The sequence below is a fragment of the Varanus komodoensis genome, unplaced genomic scaffold (assembly GCF_004798865.1).
Source record: "Varanus komodoensis strain SLA01 unplaced genomic scaffold, ASM479886v1 scaffold2, whole genome shotgun sequence".
Taxonomy (NCBI): domain Eukaryota; kingdom Metazoa; phylum Chordata; class Lepidosauria; order Squamata; family Varanidae; genus Varanus; species Varanus komodoensis.
In genome coordinates this window covers 30,483,238-30,506,220 of record NW_025335568.1, presented here as the reverse complement: position 1 = coordinate 30,506,220, position 22,983 = coordinate 30,483,238, and the positions used below count along the sequence as shown (strand labels likewise).

The 22,983-nt window shown below is 41.2% G+C and overlaps 2 protein-coding genes across 2 annotated transcripts in view; both read right to left on the bottom strand.

Annotated features, from left to right (window-relative positions):
- HSPA4L (heat shock protein family A (Hsp70) member 4 like) overlaps positions 1-4,619 on the bottom strand; it is a 36,235-nt gene extending 31,616 nt beyond the window's left edge. Inside the window, exon 1 of the mRNA XM_044429126.1 lies at positions 4,308-4,619. Within this exon, the coding sequence (XP_044285061.1) occupies positions 4,308-4,414 (107 nt within the window). The 5' untranslated portion in view covers positions 4,415-4,619. The remainder of the gene's footprint in view (positions 1-4,307) is intronic.
- Positions 4,620-10,523: 5,904 nt separating this feature from the next.
- On the bottom strand, positions 10,524-21,033 carry SLC25A31 (solute carrier family 25 member 31). Its single transcript, XM_044429353.1, has 6 exons — positions 20,817-21,033; positions 16,932-17,059; positions 14,866-14,983; positions 13,219-13,373; positions 11,994-12,119; positions 10,524-10,724 (listed from the first exon to the last, which is right to left on the bottom strand). Exons 1-6 carry the CDS (start codon positions 21,031-21,033, stop codon positions 10,524-10,526), a joined length of 945 nt encoding a protein of 314 aa, XP_044285288.1.
- Positions 21,034-22,983: the final 1,950 nt, after the last annotated feature.

Sequence of the window (22,983 nt, the reverse complement as noted above, 5' to 3'; positions counted from 1 at the left end):
GGATACATGCTGCCAACTGGAGGGATAATGGAGGTGTGCAGGAACTACTCATGAGTAGTTATTTCATGAAATGTGTGAGTACAGGACACAAGGTAAGATTGGTAACTTCATCATATGTGTGAACACAGCCATTATATTTTGATTTAGAGAAGCATTTAGAATCTTGTGTCAAAGAAACAAGTTCTAATTGGTTGCCTGCATTTTTAAAGATACTCTTTTCTGGAGGATTAATTAGAAATCAAGCTTGATGCTGTCAAAGCTATTTCAGTATTAAGGGAGAGGGGAAGGGTTGCTTAAATATAAACACAATAAAACTCACCTCTGTAGATTAGTTCTCATAGAGTTTGCTAATATGTACTGTACATTTTCACACTGAAATCTTTCTAGTAATTGTTTAACAAATTGATTGAAAACTGAAGTTAAGACTTAATCTTTATTATTATTATTTATTACTTTAGTCTACCTCATCTGTAATTAAGTCTAAGAATGCCTCAGTATGGCCGGATTACTGAATCACAGTTTGGCACTATGGAAATGAATCTTGGCAAGCTCTGGACTAACATACTTCCTCCTGCAATAAAAGTGGAGGGAGGAGAACAGAATCATTCACTTCCATTTTAAAACTTAAATAATTTGTTATTCCATCCAACAAGGAAAACTGTTCAAATTTGTGAAACTGTTATGTGGCCACAGCACCATCTTAAAATTCTACACCATGCCTGTGGCTGGTTGTGTGGCCTGAACCTGGTAGGGATGACTTGTGTGAGGGTTAAACAACTCTCTTAAAATTCTGAAGAAGAAGATGAATTCTGTAACTGTAATTTCTCCCTTGCACCACTTGCTCCTGTTGGTTTTAGACAAGTCAAGACGCAGTTTACATTTTATGGACACATCTGTTGCAGCTCACCATGCCTTAAATAAACTATAGTGGGCTGTTTGATCATCAGAAGAGCTCACTATGGCTAGTTCAAACTATGTTTTATTGAGACTGGCTTAACAAACCAGCTTAACAAACCAGTGGTGGGAAACTGCGTTCAGCTTGAGAGTTGAATTCTATTTAGAAAACACTCTCAGGGGCCACATTTCAGTGGTAGGCAAGGCCAAAGGAAAAAAGAGGGGGCCAAAATACTAGTATACTGGAGTTTACAGTTTTTACTGGTACTAACTAAGGCTTAAGAGAGCAATTTCAATGGGGGAAACTGCACAAAAGCCAGGAGACCACCAAATACTTTTGTGCTTGAGGAAAAAGGAGTGGGGTCAGGGACAAGGCCATCTGGGGAATCCAGGCTGGGACCCCAAGGGCAAAATTTGGCTCCCAGGCCTGAGTTTTCCCAACCCGATTTCAGCTGACCTGAGTTCCAATCTTAGACTGAAGAAGAAACTCCTGCTAGTTTAAACTAGGAAGTGGATGCTTCCAATCTCATTCTCATGACAGCACCGAAGATGAAGAGGGAAAGGTTCATCAAAGCTTGTTAACATAGCACTGAACTATAGTTTAGCATTATCTCCTAATCAGGCCACAGTATAACTGCATTTGGTCTTATCCAACCCTTACAACTTTGCTTTCCCATGACTCAAATTTCATCCTAGCTTATATATGTGGAGGCACTGAGAAAAGGGTTGCCCACTTCATTCTTATCTAGGTCCCTTCTCTGGGTTTTCTGGGGGGGTTAAGGTTGTTCAGCTCTAGCCTTTTTCCTTATAGAGAATGCTGTGTACAGAAAAACATGCAGGCCCTACTCTACTTAATTGCTCCTTCAGAGGGTACTGAGTCCCTATGTTTCTGTGATTAGGCCAACCAGTACCAGATGATGGTTTTTTTGAGTGGTGACCAACCATTTTTGTGCTGTCAGGTGTTACCCATGTACACATTTTTAAAAAATTGAAACTGAATAACAAACTCACTGAATGACAAAATCAAGGATGTGGAAGGAGAAAAGGAGATTTGACTAGCATTATTAAGGCTTTCTAAGGAAGAATAGGCATGGCTTCTGCAAAGGTAAGGTTCAGCTCACCAATGTTTTAAAGTTGTAGGGATGAAGGTAGGATTAGCAGGGTTCCCCATGGGGTTTTGTATTCAGTCTAGTCTATGTAACATATTCATAAATGGTCTCTGTGATAATGAGTTAGCAAAATCTGCAGATGATCATTTGAGGTGATGAAATCCAGAGCAATAGGTTCACCTCTTACTAAGGAATATTTCTCACACATAAAGCATGATTAATGGCATGGTTCTGGGCATGTCCACAAAGAGTTCAGTCCCACTTTGTGCAATTATAAATTATTTAACACTGAAGCCTAACTTATGGAATTCACTATTACTAGATGTTACTAGTTTAGAACAGATAGTAAATGCTATTAACCACAATACATAATAAACAAAACCTTCAGGTTAAAAAGGCAACATGTTAAGAACAAATAGGGAAAGCCTTCATTTTCAAGACCTGGTTCAAGGCAACCAAATACCCTGATTGAGTAAAAATGTTCATGTATATGCACACTGACCTTTCTAAACCAATGTATGTTTTCATATTCCCATTGTATCACCATTTTGGGAGCAAGAAACTTGTTTTCAAAGTGAACAAAGAGTCAATTACAGTATGTGTTTTTCATTACTTGGATCCCTAATTTCTTCTAGACCTACAAAGATAGTGCTCACTTACAACTCCTGACTGTAACCCATGGAAACAAGGAAGAATGAGGAATATCCACCTACTCCTGTGTACTCTGTTATTATCCATGCAGCTTGCCAAATCTTCCCTTACATCAGCCTCATGCCTGACAGTCAGGTGAGACAGCGGAACAAGCACTAACAGGTTAGAAAGAAGTAGGAGCAAGAAGATAGATCAGAAGATGCAAAGCTGTGCCAACTTTTAAAATCCCTTTTCCTTTCCATCCATACCAATTCCAGCATGATGATTTCAGACCATGGGCCTGTAAAAGCATTACACATCACTGTGACCTGAATTGCTCTCAACTGAAATATTTTTTTTTGAAGAGAAGCATTATAGTTACCTTGAACTTCTAGAAATGCTTCAATAGCCAAATCTTCAGGCTATTTTCTTTCACCCCAGCAAACCTGTGCACCTGGTATTATTGTGAAGGGCTGGATGTCTGGAGGAAAGTTCAGTGTGCTAAGTAAAGGAGGAAATAATTGCCTCCGGATTAATAGGTGGCACAACCAGCACAACAGGGGTTTCCAACTAATGGGTTCTGACCTACAAATGGGTTGCACCCCAACCAGAAGGACTCAAATCTTTGGGGGGATTGAACACAATTTCTAATAAGGAGCTACCTAAAGAAGGGAAAACACACTAAGGGGGGGGGAGAAGAAAATCATCAGTAGTATCAGAACAGTTGCATATGAGTAAAAAGAGAAAAAGAAGTGGGTCTCTCCCACTGCAGGTCATGGTTAATGGTGAGTTTGAAGGGTGGAAAGGCTGACTACCATTGCTAATAGAGATGGAGGCCTTTAATTATCTAGGCCATTAAGAGAAAGATTGTCAACTCTGGAGGAAAAAGATCAAGTTGTAGAGAGGGACTGGAAAGGCCACCACAACTGAGTGGCAGCACACTTGCCATTAATACAGGATCCAGGCTGTTTTCCAAGCATCTCCAAGCAGGGCTGGGAAAGGGTCCTACCTGAAAGCCTAGCAAGCCATTGCCAGACAGAACATACATAACTAAGCTGGATGGACCAATGGTCTGAAACAGTATAAAGTACCATCCTATGTTGTGGGGGGAAAAAACAGGTTGTGAGAAATGGGGGAAGGGTCAATTCAAGAGAGGTAAGAGAAGTTCATCACTATGTGGGGTGGGCGGAGAATGCGTGCTTCGAAGGAGCCTTCGAGAAAATTGAGTAAAAAGGAAGAACGAGAAATGTACGTGCCGGCGGATGCGAGGAGGGAGGCCCCTCTGCGCTAGCAGACCACCCGAGGGATGGAGGACTGAAAGGGGGAAAGGGGGGGGGGGGGTCCGGGCACCTGCGCTCAGCAGAGGCAACCATTTCGAGGTGCTGTCATGTCTTCCCCATCCTGGCGCCCTCCAGACACCTTGGACGAAAGGCTCTCATCAATCCGAAGCACTGATCTGGGGCTGATAGGAATCGTGGTCCAAAACATTTGGGAGTCTGCAGGCGAGGGGAGGCTAGGACAGGGGGCCGATCGTTCTGGGAGGAGGTGGGGAGCGAGACCGCGCGTGAACGCCAGGAAGGGCAGTTGGAGGGGGCGGTTGTCTGCCGGGCGAAAAGGGCCTGCGAACGGCCCGGCAGCGCCTGCCCCAGTGTCGCTTGGGAGGCCAACACTTACGGGGTGCAGCGGTCGCTGTACTCGTTGGCGATGGTCTCGATGCCGCCGCTCCGCGCCACCGCGATGTAGCAGTTCTGGAAGCCCAGATCGATGCCCACCACAGACATGGCTGCGCCGGGTGCGGTCTGCCTTCTTCCTCGCCTTGTCCGCTCGCTCGCCCGCCCGCCCGCTGCTGCTGCTGCTGCTGCGTCGGCGGCGACGACGACGACGACGACGACGACGGTGGTCCCTGCCTCGGGCGAGCGCTCGGGGCTGCGTGCGGTTGCGACGGGGTTCCTTGCGCGGCTCGCTCGTTCTCTCACTGCGGAGCAACAGCCACCAACCGGCACTTGCTCTCCTCTGCGCAGGCGCGTCCGCCGCCAGGCAGAGGCACCGAGAAACTCTGGATGCGCCAATCGGCACTTTCCGCTCTGACTCGGGCGCAGCTTGCCCGAATTCGAGAAAGATCTGGAAAAGCAGGCAAGGTGAGAAGCGTGGGAGGTCTTGGCCGCCCTCTCGTGGCAAGAGGTCGGTACTGCGTTACAAGTTAACGTCCTTGGACAGGATCGCTCCTGGAAAAGTACAGAAGAGGATGGCCTTAAAATAAACAGAGGCTGATCCAGCTGTAGCAACAACAAATACTGCTCTTTTGCAATCGATTAACTTAATTGTGAAGAACTCACAAATACATTTTAAATTATCTGGATGAATAATTATTCCGCTAGTCGCCAAAGTGTCCTTCTAACAAATATTAATATTCCGTTGGAACAAAAGAGAAACGCGAAACAGAGATATGTCAAAACCATTGAGTGGAGGAAGAGAGATGAAAAAGTAAATGGGTAGTTTACTTATCCCAAAATATTTCTATATACAGAATAGTAATAGGACTTTTTTTTCAACTCGAGACATTTTGAGTATCGCTCTATGGGGCAGGGAGCAGAAATGATGCAGCTGGTGCCCCACTATCCAGGAGGGTCCCACAAGCCCAGCCAGTGGGCAGCAAGTGATGGGCGCAGTGGCGAACAAGCTGACATCAGCCTATGGTTCAGCTCTGAGAGCTCTCCCAGGCTGCAGCAGCTTGTCACAGAAGTCTTCCTTCAGATTCCTTCTTCCTGTTCTCCTGCCGAAGGTTGAACTTCTCATCAAGGCTAAGCAACTTTTAGATAAAGGTTTCTCTGAGTAATGCTACTGTATTGGCACTCTCCCATTCTGTAAGGTTTTTCAGTTAAGAACTTTTCCCTACACTTCTTTTCCCATTTATTTGTCCTTGTGTAAGCAGCGGCAACATTTTACATTTCATTTTTCATTATATGACCAAACTAGTTTTCTGGGTCTTATGGTTTTTATAATTTCCTAATTATGCTTAATATTTCTTTGTTGGTCAACCTTTCATCTCATGAGACATTATATCATCTGAAATGCTTCTGTCTTTGGGATGCTCCAAATACCTCTGTATTTTTATGGTAGTCTCTGTTAAAGTCAATAATTTCATACCACAGTGTAGAAGAGAAAATACATAAAACTGTACAATGCATATTTTCAAGGCTGATGTTACATTTTTCTTACATATAAATTTTATTTTTTTTTAAATCCCAATCTTGGGAAGGCTAATCTGGGCATGTTACATGGTTACAGATTTAATTTCCTCCTCCTCCTGCTGCTCATCATCATCATATTTTTAACAACCTTAACAGTATATTGTCCTTTTATACAACAAAATGGTGTTTATTCTGAAGTGAAAGTGGTTAGATACACAGGCAGCAGTATAGCTAGCATCCTGTAGTCGAGATTGTGTTGTGATTTAAGCCAGTTTAAAATGCAAAATTGCAGAAGATTCTTGCTTTCTGTCTTCTTTTATAATCAGGGTTGGCAAACTATTGCCATCTGTGTTAACACATAAGACATGTAGATGCAAGGGATGGTGGGTGCTGGCAAAGAAAATTTACTGCTTCATAGCTAAAATAGTACTTATACCTGTCCAAAAGGCACCCATAAGACTACCACATGCACAAACTTATGCACATTTAGAGAGAACAGTATATAAAAGTTTTAAATAAATAATTAAATCCTACCCTTCCAGTATCCCCTGCCATCATGCATGAGTGAACTGCCTTTGCTGAAGCTTTCAAAATACAGGGAGTCAGTGATGCTGCTAGACATAAAGTTCAGATTCACATTAAGGTTATGATTTGAGTTTGGATTTGGAAAAGATCAGTCCCTCTTGAAGGGCTTGCAAATGGTTCAGTTGAGGCAGAAATACTGAGATCCCCAGAGGAACCCACAAGTGTGCTGAAGCTATCAGTACACTTAGAGAGTTGAGGGCATTGTTAGAGGTAAAGATTCAACTTCAGCTTAGGGTTAATGTTTGGAAATTATCACTGCCCATGTGAATGTGAAAGCCTGAAAGTAACTCAGAAGAGGCAGGAAGAAAAAAAACCCAACTAGCTGCCAACAAGTCCCTTGGGTGCACTGCCTTTGCTGAAGGCGGCAAATACATGGGGAGTCAATGACACTGCTACATTTAGAGTTAAGATTCACATTAGGGTTTGGGTTAGGGTTCGGAAAAGATCAGTCCCTGCGCATGTTGAAGGGCCTGGAACTGGCCAAAGTGAGACAGAAGGGAGCTGCCACCCTTTTCCCAGTCCTAACCCCAACTTGAACCTGAATGCTCAACATCACCCTAGCAGTTTCCAAGACTTGCCATGATTTGGCAAGCTTCATGAAAGGCTGTACACTCAAGGTTTCCTTTAGGATCTTTCATCTCCTGCTTCATCTAAGCAAGTTCCAGGAACTTAGATATGCACAGGGAACGATATATTCTAACCCCCACATTTTTTCACAAGTCATTACATACAGATCTAGAACAGTATTCCCTAATCGGTTACTTTTGAGATGTGTTTGGTCTACTGCTGTCTTCATTCCTGGGTAGCAGGGTCATTGGCAAAACACTGCAGGGGCCAGAAATACCAATATTACAAATTTAGTTATGCATATGTCTGCACATGCAAGCTTTTTAAACAGCAAGTTTTAAAAAAGTGAAATTAAGCTCTCAAACATTTTTAGTAAATGTTTCAGTTTCAGCAAAGTGGGAAAATATACACAGTTGGTGAGAAAAGGTTCTTCAGGCCATCTGGAAACCATGTAGAATTTCCTCAACAAAGTTTAAATTAAAAACAAATGCATCTATCTCATTGAACAGGGTTGTGAAAAATGTGGCCTTATATTGAGAGGTAAAGTTCCTGTCTGGGGACTTGAAGTGAAGATCTGATGTTACTTGTGTCTCCCCTTGAAGAAAGGTTACAACAGGCTGGGATTTTTAGCTTAGAAAAAAGGCATCTAAGGGGAGACATGAAAGAGTTGTACAGAATTATGCATGGTGTGGAGAAAGTAAAGAATGAGACATATTTCTTTCTCTCTCATAACACTATAAATTGATTCAGGACTTGGGAAAACAAGCACTGCTTCACACAGTTCAGAGCTAAACTGTGGAATTCACTTCCACAAGCTCTATTGATAATCACGCATTGGGGTGGCTTTAAAAGGGAACTGGACACATTCATGGAGGATTAAGCTATCAACAGCTATAGTCCTGATGGCTACATGCAACCTCCAGATCAGAGGAAATACACTTATGTACACCAGCTGTGGGGAAACCTGGGCAGGAGGGCACTGTAGCACTCATGTTCTGCTTATGGGTTCCCTGTGAGCAGCCTGTTGGGCACTGTGTGAACAGAATGCTGGACAGATGGCCCCTGGATCTGATCCCGCTTGGCTCTTCTTACGATCTTGCAAGCCTTTTTAAACAGAAACCATTCCTATTACAAACCTCCCTCTGCAGCAGGCTGTAAATCAATTTTCCAGCATATTCAGTTTCAAACATTATGCCTCCCTGAAGAGCAACAACCGAGTAGCACTGCTTATGAAAAATAAACCACTGAACGTAACACCTTGTGTACCCATAAAAAATGCATTTCCAAGCAAAACAAGCTTTGACTTTTCTGTGTTGCTGTGGTAACCACAATGAATTTCTGGACCTTTCTGCCCTTATTGCTTGTCAAGCAATTGCATCAACATATTTTTGTCTCTAAGGTCCTATAATTGTTGTCAGTGAACTGTGTGAATGATGTTTTATGTGAGAAGAAAAATGTAAACAAGTCTTTGAAGGCCCAAAAGAATGGAGAACTTTTCAGAGGACACAGAGTGGATGGGAATTGGGTGATTTTTCCACTAGATTCCCCCAGAGATTTTAACCTTGTTTCTTCTGAGGGAATCTTACAAATTTCCAGGTTGCAGAACAGGAAATAATGGCCTGGATCTCCGGGAGAAATGAGAACACCATCAGTTTAAGCCCCCATCACCTGAAACCTCTCTTTGGCTTTCCTGAAAGTTGGCATATGGAAACATGCAATACTGAATGACTCGGGAGGTCTGTTCTTTCTCAAAGCGGTCTTTCACGGTACAGCCAACACATCATCTGTTATCACCGCAGGTGTTTACTCTGCAAGAATGAAAGGGATGCATGATGGGAAAAATGCACTTAACAGCAAGCTTGTTGGCTAGTATAGTAAAACTTTTCATACTCCCACCATCTGTTGAATGACAAGCAGATATATTTTCCTCCCTTTGTTTTCTATTCTGGGATAGTGGTGGGTTTGAGAACAGCCATTCAACTTACTGTACGTCACTTTTCACCTTTAACTTCTAAAACCACTCAACTTCACTGAGCACAGCATGTAAGGTACATTCTTCTTTATCTTATGTTGGGCTTTTATGTTATTTGATTTGTACTTTTTTTTCTTTATCAGTGACTTCACAACGAGCAAGCAAGCAAAGCCATGGGGCAGAAATTATTTGGATCCAGCCAATTAAATCAATGACATTTTCTAAGGTGTGAGTAAATAATGTTAACTTTCAACACTCTCAAATGCTTCAAGGAGAGTTCTCTAAGCTGTTCTCTGGCCAGTTAAGTACAGTTCAGGTTATAATCACATAATGCATTGGACATCGGGTTGGGGCCACCTCTGAAAAACATCTGGAATGGCTAGACTATTGAGATGAATCCTTATTTTCACTTGCTGCTATGTTGTTTATGGGCTTTATTCAAAGTGCTGTTTTTGGTCTCTAAACTCCTAAATGGCTGGGGTTCCTAAATAATCACTTTTTCTCATATGGCTATAAGAATCACTTCCTAAAGAATCACTTTTTCTCATATTCAGTTAACAACGTCATCAGAAGCCCCTCATCTGCAGTCCTTGCCACCAGACATCATACAGGTGGCAACTGCACCTGCAGGCTTCTTAGTGGCACTACCCAAATTATCCAGCTCCTTGCCTATGTAGTATATACATAAAGAAAGGCAGAGAAGGAAAAGACAATCCTGAAAAACGTGTTACAAAAATTTTAATTCCACAAATGATCCAGAAGCAGAACCAATGGTAAAGTGGAAGCTTAAAAGCCTCAAGTAAAAAAACCCCTGTGGGTTATACCAAGTAATTTTTCCTTATAACAGTTACCTCTTAAAGACGGCCTGCTTAGACTCCCAACTGAATAACTGGTTTCTACAAGAGAATGTTTCAATGTTTTTCTTTTTAGTTTACCCTTCCCCAGTACTGGAAGTTTAAACAAAACAAAATCTGAGTAGAGAATCTTGTTAGTATACTATGTTGCAGGAAACAAGGCACCACACTCCCCCTTAAAAGTGGGAACAAGATATTATACTATCAGACTGAACACAGCTTTAACTACAAAAGGTTTTGTGTATGTATGATATTGTCTTGTCCAGAAATGCACCCCCTCCATTCTCATTGTGTTCAGCTTGGCTCTGGGGAGTCTGGATTCCAATCCCAACTCAGAAACACACTTTAGTAGAGGAAGGGCTTTGGCCACATTATCAGTTGTCTATCTCAATCATCCATCTGTGAATGAAGCAACAATATTTTTGGTTTTCAACTTGGTAATGGAATTGAGGAACATAAGGGATACACTTTAATACAAAAAAGCAGTTATTTGAAAACAATTAGCAAGTAATAAAACAAACAACCATAACTTTTATGAAAGGAAACAAATCATGTTTTAGTTTTTTAAAATAATCAAAGTACATACAGAATTAGCAGATCCATATGGAACTGGTGACTGTTATTACAACACTTGTGGCATGGTATGATACTGAATAAACCTATTTTCAAAACAAAACAAATATGTTTGTGATGCAGGTAAAGTTGATTCTCATCACTGACTTTAGTCAGATGATCGGCCTAATGAAGGATCAATATTAAGAAACTCTTTAATTTTGTCATATAGGACCAGCACCAAAGCACCTCCTGTCCCACGAAGAACGTTTGAGAAGGCTCCTCGAAAAAAGGCATTTATTCCTTCCTGGCCATATATCTTGATAAAGCAGTCAATAGTTCCTTTGTACTGACGTTCAGCCTCTCCGCTCTGCATTCAAAGAATTTTAGACATAGGATTAATGGAAAATGTACTTGCTTGATCTGTGGCAAACATTTGCTTTGTAGCATTAGGCATATTTATAATATATCCAGGAATCTCTCTCTCTAGTTTTGCCTCTGTTTCCACATAAGAACCTTAATGAGTAAATGCTTCCCTGATGTAGCTCTCTGTGGCTAAATTTAGCAATGCAAAGATCTTCATGTGATGTTTCTTTTAAGCTACAGAGTTAAACAAGGTCACTTCTTTCCTCAGGGGGCTGGTGCATGAGGATTCTTGGATTATGTCTGCAGCATGTTTTGGAAGATTGTTCTGTGAACTGTCACTGAACACAACATTCCTCCTGCCACTGCCCCCACCATCAATGATTACCAATCTGAAAAAAATGATTCATCTTTTTAAAATGCTGGGTATATGGCTTCTTCAAGTTTCTGCATCTTTAAAAACGTGTTTGCATCAAATAAAATAAGCAAATATAACTTTTAATGAGAGGAAACATCATGTTTTACTGACTTGTTTACTGAGAAGGTTGAGTAAATTCAAATTGGAGAGATTTTAGATTTACTAAACACTAGGGTTTTGCGAAAGAAAAAGGGAGGGAAAATGCTTTAAAAACCATTTTTCTATCAGCATATGAGAGAATACATGAAAAACCACAGTTATTTCCATTTTAGCAATCTTAGTGGTAGATCATAAGCTTGACATGCAGAAGGTTCCTTGGCATATTCAAGTAAGACTCTTGTATGAAACCCCAGGAGAGCAGCTGCCAGTCAGAATAAGAAATATTGAGCTAGATGGACCAATGGCCTGTGTTCTTAGCCACATATTTTCTGGTAGAAGTCCTATATATGCTATAGCAATAATACAGTCTATTTGTTTTGAGAATATCAAGAGAGAGCTCTGACTGAACAAGCAGCATCAAGACTACCAGCCAGTTTGTGCCTGGCTAATTTACATGCAATTAGCCATCACTATGTATGTAGCTGTGGTTTTTCATGTCTTCTGAACCAAGTTTTTATTGAGGGTTAAACAACCCTCACATAATCCAGGTTTGTTTTAGAGTTATGCAAAGGTTGTTCAACCCTCAAAGATCCCCTCTGACTGGGTTTGGAGAAAATGACAAACCGCACCAACTCCCAGCCCCTCCAACTCCTAGCATATTAATTATGGCAGATGGCACACACCACAGAGCCCTGACGATTCCCTAACCCATGATGGGCTGTTTCATTAGTAACAGGTCAATAAATGGCAGTTGCTTACCTGCATCATCATGCGTCTTCTGACTGTGTCAAAGGGGTATGACAGTATCCCAGAAAATACAGTCACTGCTTGAGCAATTGCAAAGGCCACAACAAATGGTGTCTCTTTGGGATTTGGTAGCAATCCCTAAGAATATAAAACACAAAGCACAAGTAATTGTGTTGCTTTAGAAATGTAAATTCAACAACCGGATAGTATGAAATCAACATATTGCTCCAGCATTTCATATGTTTGCAGTATTTTAAAGGCTGGATTATTTCATATTTTCAATGTACTAAAAAAAATAACCATCATTCAAATCTATGCTCCAAGAACAGATGCTGAAGAAGAAATAGGGAATGTTTATGCAAGTATCCCAGAGGAAATTGATAACACATGAAAACAAGATATGCTGATTATCATAGGTGACTGGAAAGCCAAAGTAGGAAACAAAATAGAATCAAATATTGTGGGAGAATGTGACCCAGGGATCCAAAATGAAGCAGGAGAATGTCTCATAGAATTCTTTGGAGTCAAAATTTGCATACAGCAAATACATACTTCAGGCAACCAATCAGTAACACTAGATGACCAATACAGATATTGACCAGACTATGGAACTGGAAGTAGAAGATATAAAATCTATATTCTCATTGCCAAAACAAGACTAGGAGCAGACTGCTCTGATACTCTTTAATATCGAAAATCAGAGTAAGGCTGAAAAAAGTTCACTACCAAAAACATAGTGACAAAAAACAAATAACTTTCCTGAGAAATTTAAAATCCACATAAGGAACAGATTTTCAATACTGAACTCAATAGAATGCGAACTGAATAACTGTCGACTGAAAAGAATAATATTATTAGGGAAGAATGCATTGTCTGGATGTCTGGATCACAAGAAGGTATGGATACTACTGCAGTAGCAACTTAACCCGCTCAATTGGGGCTACCGCTGTCTTGGAAATGGCTGCCACCACACCACCTATCATGGGGTCCTTCCCAAAGGAGACAGGATCAAAAAGCTGCTTTCCCTCTGTGGCCTGCATGCTGTTGATCACGTAGCGAGGGACCTCTGGGTGGAACTAGAACCTCCAGTTCTCAATTTGGAAACAGCAGTAATAATATCACAGATTGTGGGAATGTTCTCATAATAAATCAGTCAAATATTCTACATACATAGTAAAAGTGACATTAAAAAGATGCAGTTTTGATTGAAAAGTGTGAGTTTGACCACAAAACTTACTTTTATGGTGTCATAACATCCAAAATAGGACGCTCGATATACAATAATTCCCTGTACTGAAACACCAAATCCTTGGTATAGGCCAGTAACACCATCTTTTTTTGCAATTTTAGCAATACAATCAGCAAGGCCTGTGAACTGTCGCTCTGAAGCACCTAAATGAAATGGTGAGGGGAATAAAATTTATCCAGAACAACTAGACAGCACTGGCATTTTGATATATTTAAAGAGGCAACATACCGGTTTACTTCAAACCTTTACTGTACAAAAATTCCTAACACATTTGTTTTGGAACCATCAAACTAATTTGTGCCATTTTCTATAGCATTTATAATCACAAAAACAGAAACACAAAAACAAACCTAGTTACAAAGTGTAGTCAACTTACAAAATAGGCATATTTTATTTTCTTCATTACACTTAGTTAAAAAGGGCCTTAGCAGACAATTGAATCATAGAACCACATTTGTTTTACACAGCAAAACCATATACAAAAAATAGTAACTGTACAAATATATACATAGATTCGGGAACATATCCCATTGAGTTCAATGGGGCTTTCTCCCAGGTAAGTTGGCATACAATAGCAAACCCAAGAGAAAGCTAGGGACACAATCCTATGGCCACTACACACTGTCTAGGAAGCCTCAGAAGAAGCTGATGCCCCAGCTGTGATCTCAGAAACATGCTCCGAGGTCAGAGGTGGGATTCTGAAGTTCAGTCATTATCTTCCAATCCTCCCAACATGAAAGAACCACACTGGCTACCCTGAGATTACAGGAGTGACTTTGGAAATGAAGTTTTATTGGTGCTCCAGTGGGCAGGGAGGAGAAAGGAGTCACCAGCATGGATAGTATCCTGGAGATGCTTTCGTTTCTTCACCTTGAACTCCATGGCAAAATGGTTACATGGCTGATTGTGCGGGGCAGAAGTGCAGTGCTCTTCTCCTCCATAGGATGTCCAAATTTTGTCCATAGGATTTTCCAAATTTGGAGCATTGCAGGCAGCTTCACTGGTTTGTGCTGTCCACAAACTACACAACTTTGCTACCAGACATATACAAGAACTCAACAAACACCTGGAAGTTCACAGATGCTTGTCAGGCTATCTTTAGATTGCAAATGTGTAAATTAATGTACCAAAAAAAATCAGCACATCATGGAGTTTGCTCAGGTACCCCCCCCCAGTGTGTGTGTGTGTGTGTGTTTGTGTGTGTGTGTGTGTGTGTGAGAGAGAGAGAGAGAGAGAGAGAGAGAGAGAGAGAGAGAGAGAGAGAGAGGGAGGGAGAGAGAGAGATCCAAAGTGACTAGCATCTGGCCACACAACTATACCATTAGAGTGGCAGCTTTGTGATACTTTCAGATTCAAAGCAGCATTCTACAGAAAATCAGTTGTTGAAGAGCTACAAAAAACAACAGGCCACACTAGTGAACTCTGCAAAGGCAACTGGTCACCACTGTAAGAAAGAGAATGCTGGACAGATGGAATTTTGGCCTGATTCAGCAGGATTCCTATGTTGTGAACACTCTCCCCCCTTTCCAAATAACACAGTGTGAATCTTGCCTTTTCCTTATGTATCAATAACAACAGGAAAATATCTGTCAGTCTGGGCACACCTTTAAAATACTGCTGAAATGAAGTCCTTACCTTTTCCAATGTCAGCACCTAATCGAGTCCTTGCAAAGTCTAATGGATACACTACACACAATGAAGTTGCCCCAGCTGCTCCACCAGAAGCCAAATTTGAAATAAACCACCTCCCAAACTGTAATGGAAAAACATAATATGTTCAAACACAGAGTTCAGTACCATGGTTTCATTTTTTCCTGATAAATATCTGTGAAGGGCTATGATGAAACAGGTTTCAAATAGTCTGAATTTCCTACATTCCACAGGATCAAATGTAAATATTAGCAAATGTCCAATGTCTTGTAAAATGATGGCAACACTCAAATTTGGGGATTCTAGGCTTGACTCTCTTCTTACCCATTCTCCCAATACCCCCTCTGTTTTTTTGTTTTTGTTTCTGTTTTTGCAAAAACTACACTAGAACAAGTGATAGCGTCACATATGAAATCATTTTTAGGCCAGTCTTCTTCAACTTGGTACACCCCAGGACTTCAGTTTACATCTGCCAACCAGCACGGACAAGTCAGAAATTCTGGGAGTTGTGCTCTAAAATGTCTGGAGGGTACTAGGTTGGAGAAGACCATCTAAAACTGGTTTTACACAGCATCCTAAAACTTGGGCAATGCTATTTTAGGCTTAAGCTGCTACTTGATTTCTTTCACAAATACCCATTCTGAAAATAACTTGAATACATGACTAACTTTTGCAAGTGGTGTGCCAAAACAAAGGAGCCCAGCCCCATGCAATGACTCAAGACAGAAAAGCAAACCTTTAACAATTGCCAGATGATCATGCTGCTTTATTGTTTTCTATGCCCTACATGCAGTTCTTATAGATTCTGAAGCAATTTAGCATGCACTACTCTTAGTCCTGAAACATTCAGGAAAGATAGAGGCAATACAAGTATAAAGATTGCAGAAGCAGGCCATAACTATGGAAGCAGTCATTTAGATCACATTCCAATTGAAATTTTTACCAGCCTCAAAACTTAGATGCTGACAATCATCCAGTGCAGAGTGTAAGGACTGGTAGAGGCTATTTTGATTACTTCACCCCTCCCACCCTGCATTTTTACTAGATGGCTGTTTTTGGTCATCCAGCTGGGGCACTTGGAAGAAGCAGCAACGGAGGCTGCAAGGGACACAAAACAGGATTGCTCCTGACTACAAAGGTACCATTCATCTAAAGCTTGGGTATAAAAGAGCCACAAAATTACTGCCGCAGTGCCTTTATTTTGAAATAAAGTTTAAAATACATTAATGCTCTTACACAACCACAAAGAAAGCAATAATTCTTATTTTATATTTCCTTATTCATATTTTATATTCCCTGATTTTCTTATTTTATATTTCCCACATATATTCAGCACTCTATGTCAGTATCAGATGAAACAGAAGGTAAGTGAATTCCAAAACATTTTTTTTAATATAATGACAAGGTTTTGAATCACTCCTTTTAAAAGCAAACTCAGTTGTTGAGTCTCCACACAGATGAAGCCAAACAGAACCACTGAGAAACAAAAGGATGTTATTGGCATGTGTGGGGAAATTCAGTGTTTGTAGAAGTGCAAAATATCTTTAGTAAATAAACCCTGAAGAACAGAAACCAGGGCAGTGGTCGTGATGGTGATAGAGTCTGCGTGCATGCTGGCAGATTCTGCAATAGCAGGAGAGAAAATCTTTATAAAATCCATGGCAAGAGATGTAGCCGTTCATTCTCACCCTAGGGAGAGGAGCTGATGCACTGCTCACCTAGGTGCTTGGCATTACTGTGCACCCCTACTGTAACACTGATTTCAATAAATAACGTATCAATCTCTGACACAGGTGGTTTGTTTCTTCCTAAGTATCCTCAAATCTAAAGTGAGGTGCCTTGACTGGACCTCACTTCAAGCCCTGGGGTTAAAACAAGAGGAAATATGCTATCTCCAAGGCCAGAGTATGTATTGTATGGGTCACTGTCTCTTCTATGAACTGCTTATTGAAACTTGCATGAGTAGACACTTCTGTATAATTAAACAAACCAAATGATTTGGGACACATGTGTACTTCCCCCACATAAACCAAATATTAGACCCCATTTACCTGCTTTTCTTTATCCACTCCAGACATGAATATCTGTTTGTATTTGTCCTTAAAAGCAAAGTTTAGAGCCTGAGTTGGGAAATATCGGATGACATTGGCAAGATTGCCACGCCAGAAACTCAGAAATCCTACAGATAGAAGATTCTAAAATGAACAGTTTGTATTCATTAGTTTTTACTGCATGACATTTTTATTATTTCAAATTGTTCAAGTTATTTCAATACATAATAGACTAAAGGGGGATCTGACCACAAAACCCAGTCCTTTGAGCACACTGTTCACTCAGCATTCAGGATCACCCCACAAACTCTACTCACTTAGTATCCAGTATTACTTTCCTTCTTACAGCACCCCTCCTGCAAACATGCTAGCTCTCCTCCCACATGCAAATCCCTTCCCTGTTATCTCTTCCTGCTACCACCTACTCTGGATCACACCACAGCCTTTCCTAAACCTTCCCATTGCTTCTCACAGTACAACCCAGCTGTGAACTGCCAGCTTCTTTCTGGGGTCAGCCTCTCTGCCATAGCTCCCCTCTCCCTTCTCCGACTCAATTTGATTACCTGCAGTCCCACTACAGCAGGAGACTGAGCAGCAGGGAAGGGCAGCACACACGATCCTCCCCCCCCCCCGCCAACTGTATGATTCTGTTAGCCTGATAGTGCCCAAGCCACCAGAAAGGCTCAAATTAGCGGAGAAAGTATTACAAAAGGGACAAAAATATAGAACGCTGTAACTGGCAGAGAACCAGTGTGGTGCAGCGGTTAAGAGCTGGGACTGGGACTCAGACGATCTGGGTTCTAGTCTCCGCTCAGCCATGGAGCTAACTGGGTGACTTTGGGCCAGTCACAGACTCTCAGCCCAACCTACCTCACACGGTTGTTGTTGTGGGGATAAGATGGAGGAGGAGATGTAAGCTTCCTTGAGCCCTTTGTAGGAAAAAGGCAGGATAGAAATTGAAAAATAAATAAATAAATAAAATGTTCTTACATAAGTCTGCATGTCCACCTTGAGAGGAATTTCTGAATACCTCATGAAAAAAATTAGGATAATAGCCAAGAAGAGCAAGAAAGCTACGCATGAGACAAAGTACACCTTTTTTCCATGGGACAAAAAGCTAAAAAGGCTCCATTGGTTGAAGTGAACCCTAGATAATCGAGCCCATGTACTTTGGAGTGTTGGAGAACATCTAGAGCAGATATGAAAGGGATGCAGGGGGGCAGGTGTAGTGGTGGGAAGAGTTTTGCCAGTGAATGTTAGATGGAACTCATGGCCAAGAAAAATAGTAGCAACAATTTTGTAATACATCTCAGAGTTTGATGCATCTGTAAAAATGGTTAAAAACACCTGAACAAATCCAGCATAAGTTCACAGATTGTAACAAAAAATTGAGGAAGAAAGCTCAGGTCATCCATTATGGTATGTTGGGTGTTAGTAATGCTGTAAAGAACCAACTCAGGAGGGAAAAAGGTAGGAAATGGAGCTCTGTTGGCTGACTGTGATGCATGCTGAAGCATGTGTATCTGTCAGAGAGAAAACCTAGCCTCAGTGAGCTGCTGCCTTCACACCATTAAGCTGCTTTCAGGTTCTTACATTTGAACCACCAGAGGGGGGTGCCAAGACACTTCCAATAAGGCTCAGAAGCTTTGCAGTCATATTTGATGGATCTATGCAGCAAGTTTTTAATAATCATATCCTCTAAGCACTGTATAATTGCTTTAGACATCTTGATAATTGAGTTGTTAAGGATAACATTGTGTGGTGCCTTACTAAGTGGAAACTAAATCATAAAAGGGGACTAGAATACAGAGATAGTGGAGGTGATAGACGGCTTAAGTAAAACATAGATGTTGAAGAAAGATTTAAAGGGGCTGTGCAATATGAAACAGATCTGGATTTAAATTCCAGCATAGCTCAAAAGAGAATTTCAAATAAAAAAGAAATCACAGGAGAAGAATGAAAGGACAACTGGAGATGCTTGAAGCCCTGAGAAGTAGTAGTCTCATTACAGGAATGTAACAAGAGTTGGAATATAGTGCCAGAATAAGCAGTATGGATCCTTGTGGGAGAGTTCATGGAAAGGGAAAAGTAAGAAAAAAACTACTTAAAAGCTTGGTATAATCAAGGAGGCAATATATGCATTATTATTTTATGGACTGAATTTAGAACAGTGAGAAGGGGGCCAACACAAGGAAGAGACAAAAGACAGCTAAAGCTACAACAACCATAATTTTGGCAAGAACAAAGAAGAAAATAGCAGTAAATGAATGATCTGTATTTTGTGATGGCTAATGGAACTTCCGAACATTAATTTCCGTCAACCGTGAACATTATATTTGACCACAGAAGTTCATAACAAGATTTTAATACAAACTGGCTTATCAGGTGGTTCCAATGTATTGAATAACTAAGCACTTAAACTGAGGGTCTATGTGATGTTGTAAACAACACTATGTGATGTTGTTTACAGGGCTTGCTGATGCCTGGTTTTTCTTTAGCAGATACCTAGTACATAAGTGGGGGAATCCTTTGGCCCTGCCATGGCTACAGTTTGAACCAGCACTTCACCTTCATGTCTGTTATTAGCAAAGGGAGGTAGACTCCCAGACTCTGACTGGCATCAATAGGAGCCTTCCACCCATCACAAAAGTGGATGTGCCCCCCTTTTGAGGAACTACACCAGGAGCTAGGAGTTTGAGCCCTGTACCCCTAGAAAAAGAAGAAAAAGAAAACTCAGCCCTACACTAATAAACCATGTGTAGTTTGCCCTTATGGTGATAGGAAAGTATGGGTTCTAAATGGTTGCCATGTGGATACAGCTGTATGAAAGATCAGGTGGTCACTAAAATTCAAAGGTGGCTCAGCTTCCCCACTCCTAGGTCAGAATCAGAGGAAAATTGTCAAGTGTGGAATCCACAACTATTATTCCAGGAGGAGCAAAATACAATTTCAACAGTCAAGCACTAGAGATGGGAAGTAAAAACAGGTTAAGATTGCAATCTTATGTACTTGATATTAAGTCACACTTAAGTTAATAGGAGTTATATCCAAGAAGACTTGTACAGGATCATGCTGTGGGCATGGAACAGTGGGCTTTATTTCTGCTAGCTAAACTGTAAGTCACTACAAATACATTTTAAACAACATCTGCTGGTATCTATTTATTCAATATGCATTCTTATTCAATAAAGTCTGAGAAAAGTTTCAGTAAAACATATTCTCCAATAAGTGTGGCCAGTATTGCAGCTTATGCACTCAGAATCAGCAAAAACTGAGAGAGCACAAATAATCATGTGGTCCTTTCCAGAGAGGATGGATACCCTGCAGGGAAAATCCCTGCTTTGGTGCATGGGGTATCTGTTTTAGTTGAAGTATTAAGAACATATCTAAAGGAAGGTTTTTTTTAAGAAATCAATATTTATCCAGTTTATACATTTAGATGGGCAGCATGAATTCAGCAGTCAGAGAAAGTGGGACTATACAACATGCCAGGGTCACAGAAAAAATCAGGAGTGGTTGAAAATGGTGACACCATGGGCAAAATACGAATGGGAACATTCCCATAATGAAGATAATGCCTTCAAAAGAGAAGGAAAAAAATGGAAATGTCTGAAAAAGTAGGGAGACTGCAAAAGCACTTGGGCACACCTTTATTTGGGATAATGCATAAGTGTTTATACAGGGCTGAATGTTCAAAGAACACACAATCAGCTTTAGGGCAACCCCCAAAGGTAGTTCAGTGTGATTATTTTCATCAGGAGGCAGGCAAACGGAGGCTAACCCAAGAGATTGCTGACCATTCACGGAATAGGTGAGATTTAAGCCAGGCCTTCCTCCACAACACAGCAACTCTCCAAGGAGGGCTAGTCTTTAGGAAAGACATACCTTGTTCCCGAGGGATGCGCACAAAGCAGTCTATCATGCCTTTGTACTGCTGATCCGCACGGATCTGTTTGGACGAGGCCTGGACCTGCAGCAGCAACTTAACCCGCTCAATTGGGGCTACCGCTGTCTTGGAAATGGCTGCCGCCACACCACCTATCATGAGGTCCTTCCCAAAGGAGGCAGGATCAAAAAGCTGCTTTCCCTCTGCGGCCTGCATGGTGTCGATCACGTAGAGAGGGAGCTCTGGGTGGAACTAGAACCTCCAAGCTGCATCACCTAGCACCGAGCAACACTTCCAACTGCCGCTGCTCAGAAGGAGCCAGTGGATTCCCCTCCCCCGCCAGGTCAGATGCAGGGCTTCCCAAGCCACATGATCAAGCAATGCCCAATCACAGCCCCCCCCCCCCCCCCGCTCACAGCATCCCCTTCCAAGGAAATCCCTGGGCCATCTGGAGATGGAGGTAGAGGTCTTGGCTTAGCAACCAAGTCTTAGCTAAGGCCTGGAAAACTGGGGCAAGTTTCTTCAAGCTGCCCCTGCTAAACTTTAACAAGTGCTCAAGCGTCAATTCCTGATCCTTAAAAGGATAAATTTGGCTGGCAAGACATCACTTGAGGATTTGGGAAGAAAATCCTCAGGCTTGCCAATGGGAAGCTGCAACGCTCTCTATTCCTGCTAAATTCAGCGCTTCTACTTGATTTTATTTTATGGAAGAGCCATTAGCAAGGTTTTGGTTTGAGTAAAATCGTGAAGATAGTTTAGTCTATGAGTAATGCAGAATAATGTATGAATTTGGTGATTTATTTGTATGTTTAAAAGAAATTTAGCTGTTGGATTTACATTACTGCCTAAAACATGTTTCAATAGTAAGATGAAATTGCAAGTATGAATGTGTGTAATACCTGGATATTAAAAATCAGTTCTTCTAAGAGCATGGTGACAATTTTAAAAACAGAAGGTGAGAAGGAATTTGAGACCATTCCAAAGATCCAGTGTGTCTCAATATGAAAAGAAAAATGTAGTAAATCAGGGGTGTCAAACTCAACTTACCTGGGGACCGCTGGAAGTAGAGTCTGGGTGAGGCTGGGCCTCATCAAGTATTCCACCACCGCGGTGGTGGTGGGCCGCTCATCCGGAGGCCGGCCCAGGTGCCGCCTTCGCTTTGAAGGCTCTAGGGCCCCTCCCCCATGCCCTACCTGTCCCGGCAATTGGCCCGCGGGCCACGAGTTTGAGACCCCTGTAGTAAATGGTTAATTGTAAGGTTTAACTATATTGGTTGGGTGCTAAAGACTCCACCACTCAAGAATATGCTTGTGTTTTACTCCAGTGTTCTTATTCAATGCAGTTTGTTTTATTCTTCAGTGAACATGTTGTGATTTAGGCCTACAAAAGGGAGTAGAATTAGACTTCCTTTAAAAGTCAAGTTCTTAACCAAATAAGTGAATGTCTTTAACAAAGGCAACACACTGTGAAAAACACGTAAGAGGGTTGTTGTACTGACCCTCCCCATTCCAAAATGATTGATTAAAAGCACCAGGAATACTGGCTTTGCATTCATGTTTTGTGTGCTGATATAGGGGGAATAAGATTGACACTTTACCCTGGCACCATTGAGAATGTATTGGTAACTCTGAGTACAGAATCATAATTTGTATCTAGAGAGCTGTTGTGGAATGAGATTAGTTTCCTTGCACTCAGCAACCTAATATTAATTTACAAATGAGAACATTACTATTGCTCCTTTGTGATGTCTTAAATGATCAGTCGTGCGTAGACTACACAGTAAATGTTTGTCAAAAACTCTAGTATTTACAGTGCATTGGATGTCTAGAATCTTAATTAAAACACAATATACAAGTCTATATTGTTTCCTTCTGTATTATTACATTATGTTTATACATTGCTTTTCCCCCTCTTGTAAAGAACTCAAGGCTGCATATATGAGCCTCTTTCTTTCAGTTTTATCCTTACAACCTGGATAAAAGGTGGGTTAGGCTGAAAGTCAGTAACTGGCCCAAAGTCATCCAGTCAGAAACTAGAACTTAGATTTCACATCTCTTAAACCAGCGCTCTAATTACTACATTGCACTGACTCTCAAAACTCTGGAGAGTTCACAAAATGCTTTAGGTCATGACTAACTTGACTGCATTGATTTCACAGGGTCTACT

What these genes read in the sequence shown, in the direction of transcription:
- SLC25A31 (XM_044429353.1), bottom strand. Translation starts at nt 21,033, where the DNA reads ATGCAGGCCGCAGAGGGAAAGCAGCTTTTTGATCCTGCCTCCTTTGGG. An exon ending in AGGTGCTGACATTGGAAAAG is followed by an intron (nt 13,374 to 14,865) that starts GTAAGGACTTCA and finishes CATTTCATTTAG; the next exon opens with GTGCTTCAGAGCGACAGTTC. An exon ending in GAAGACGCATGATGATGCAG is followed by an intron (nt 10,725 to 11,993) that starts GTAAGCAACTGC and finishes CTTTGAATGCAG; the next exon opens with AGCGGAGAGGCTGAACGTCA.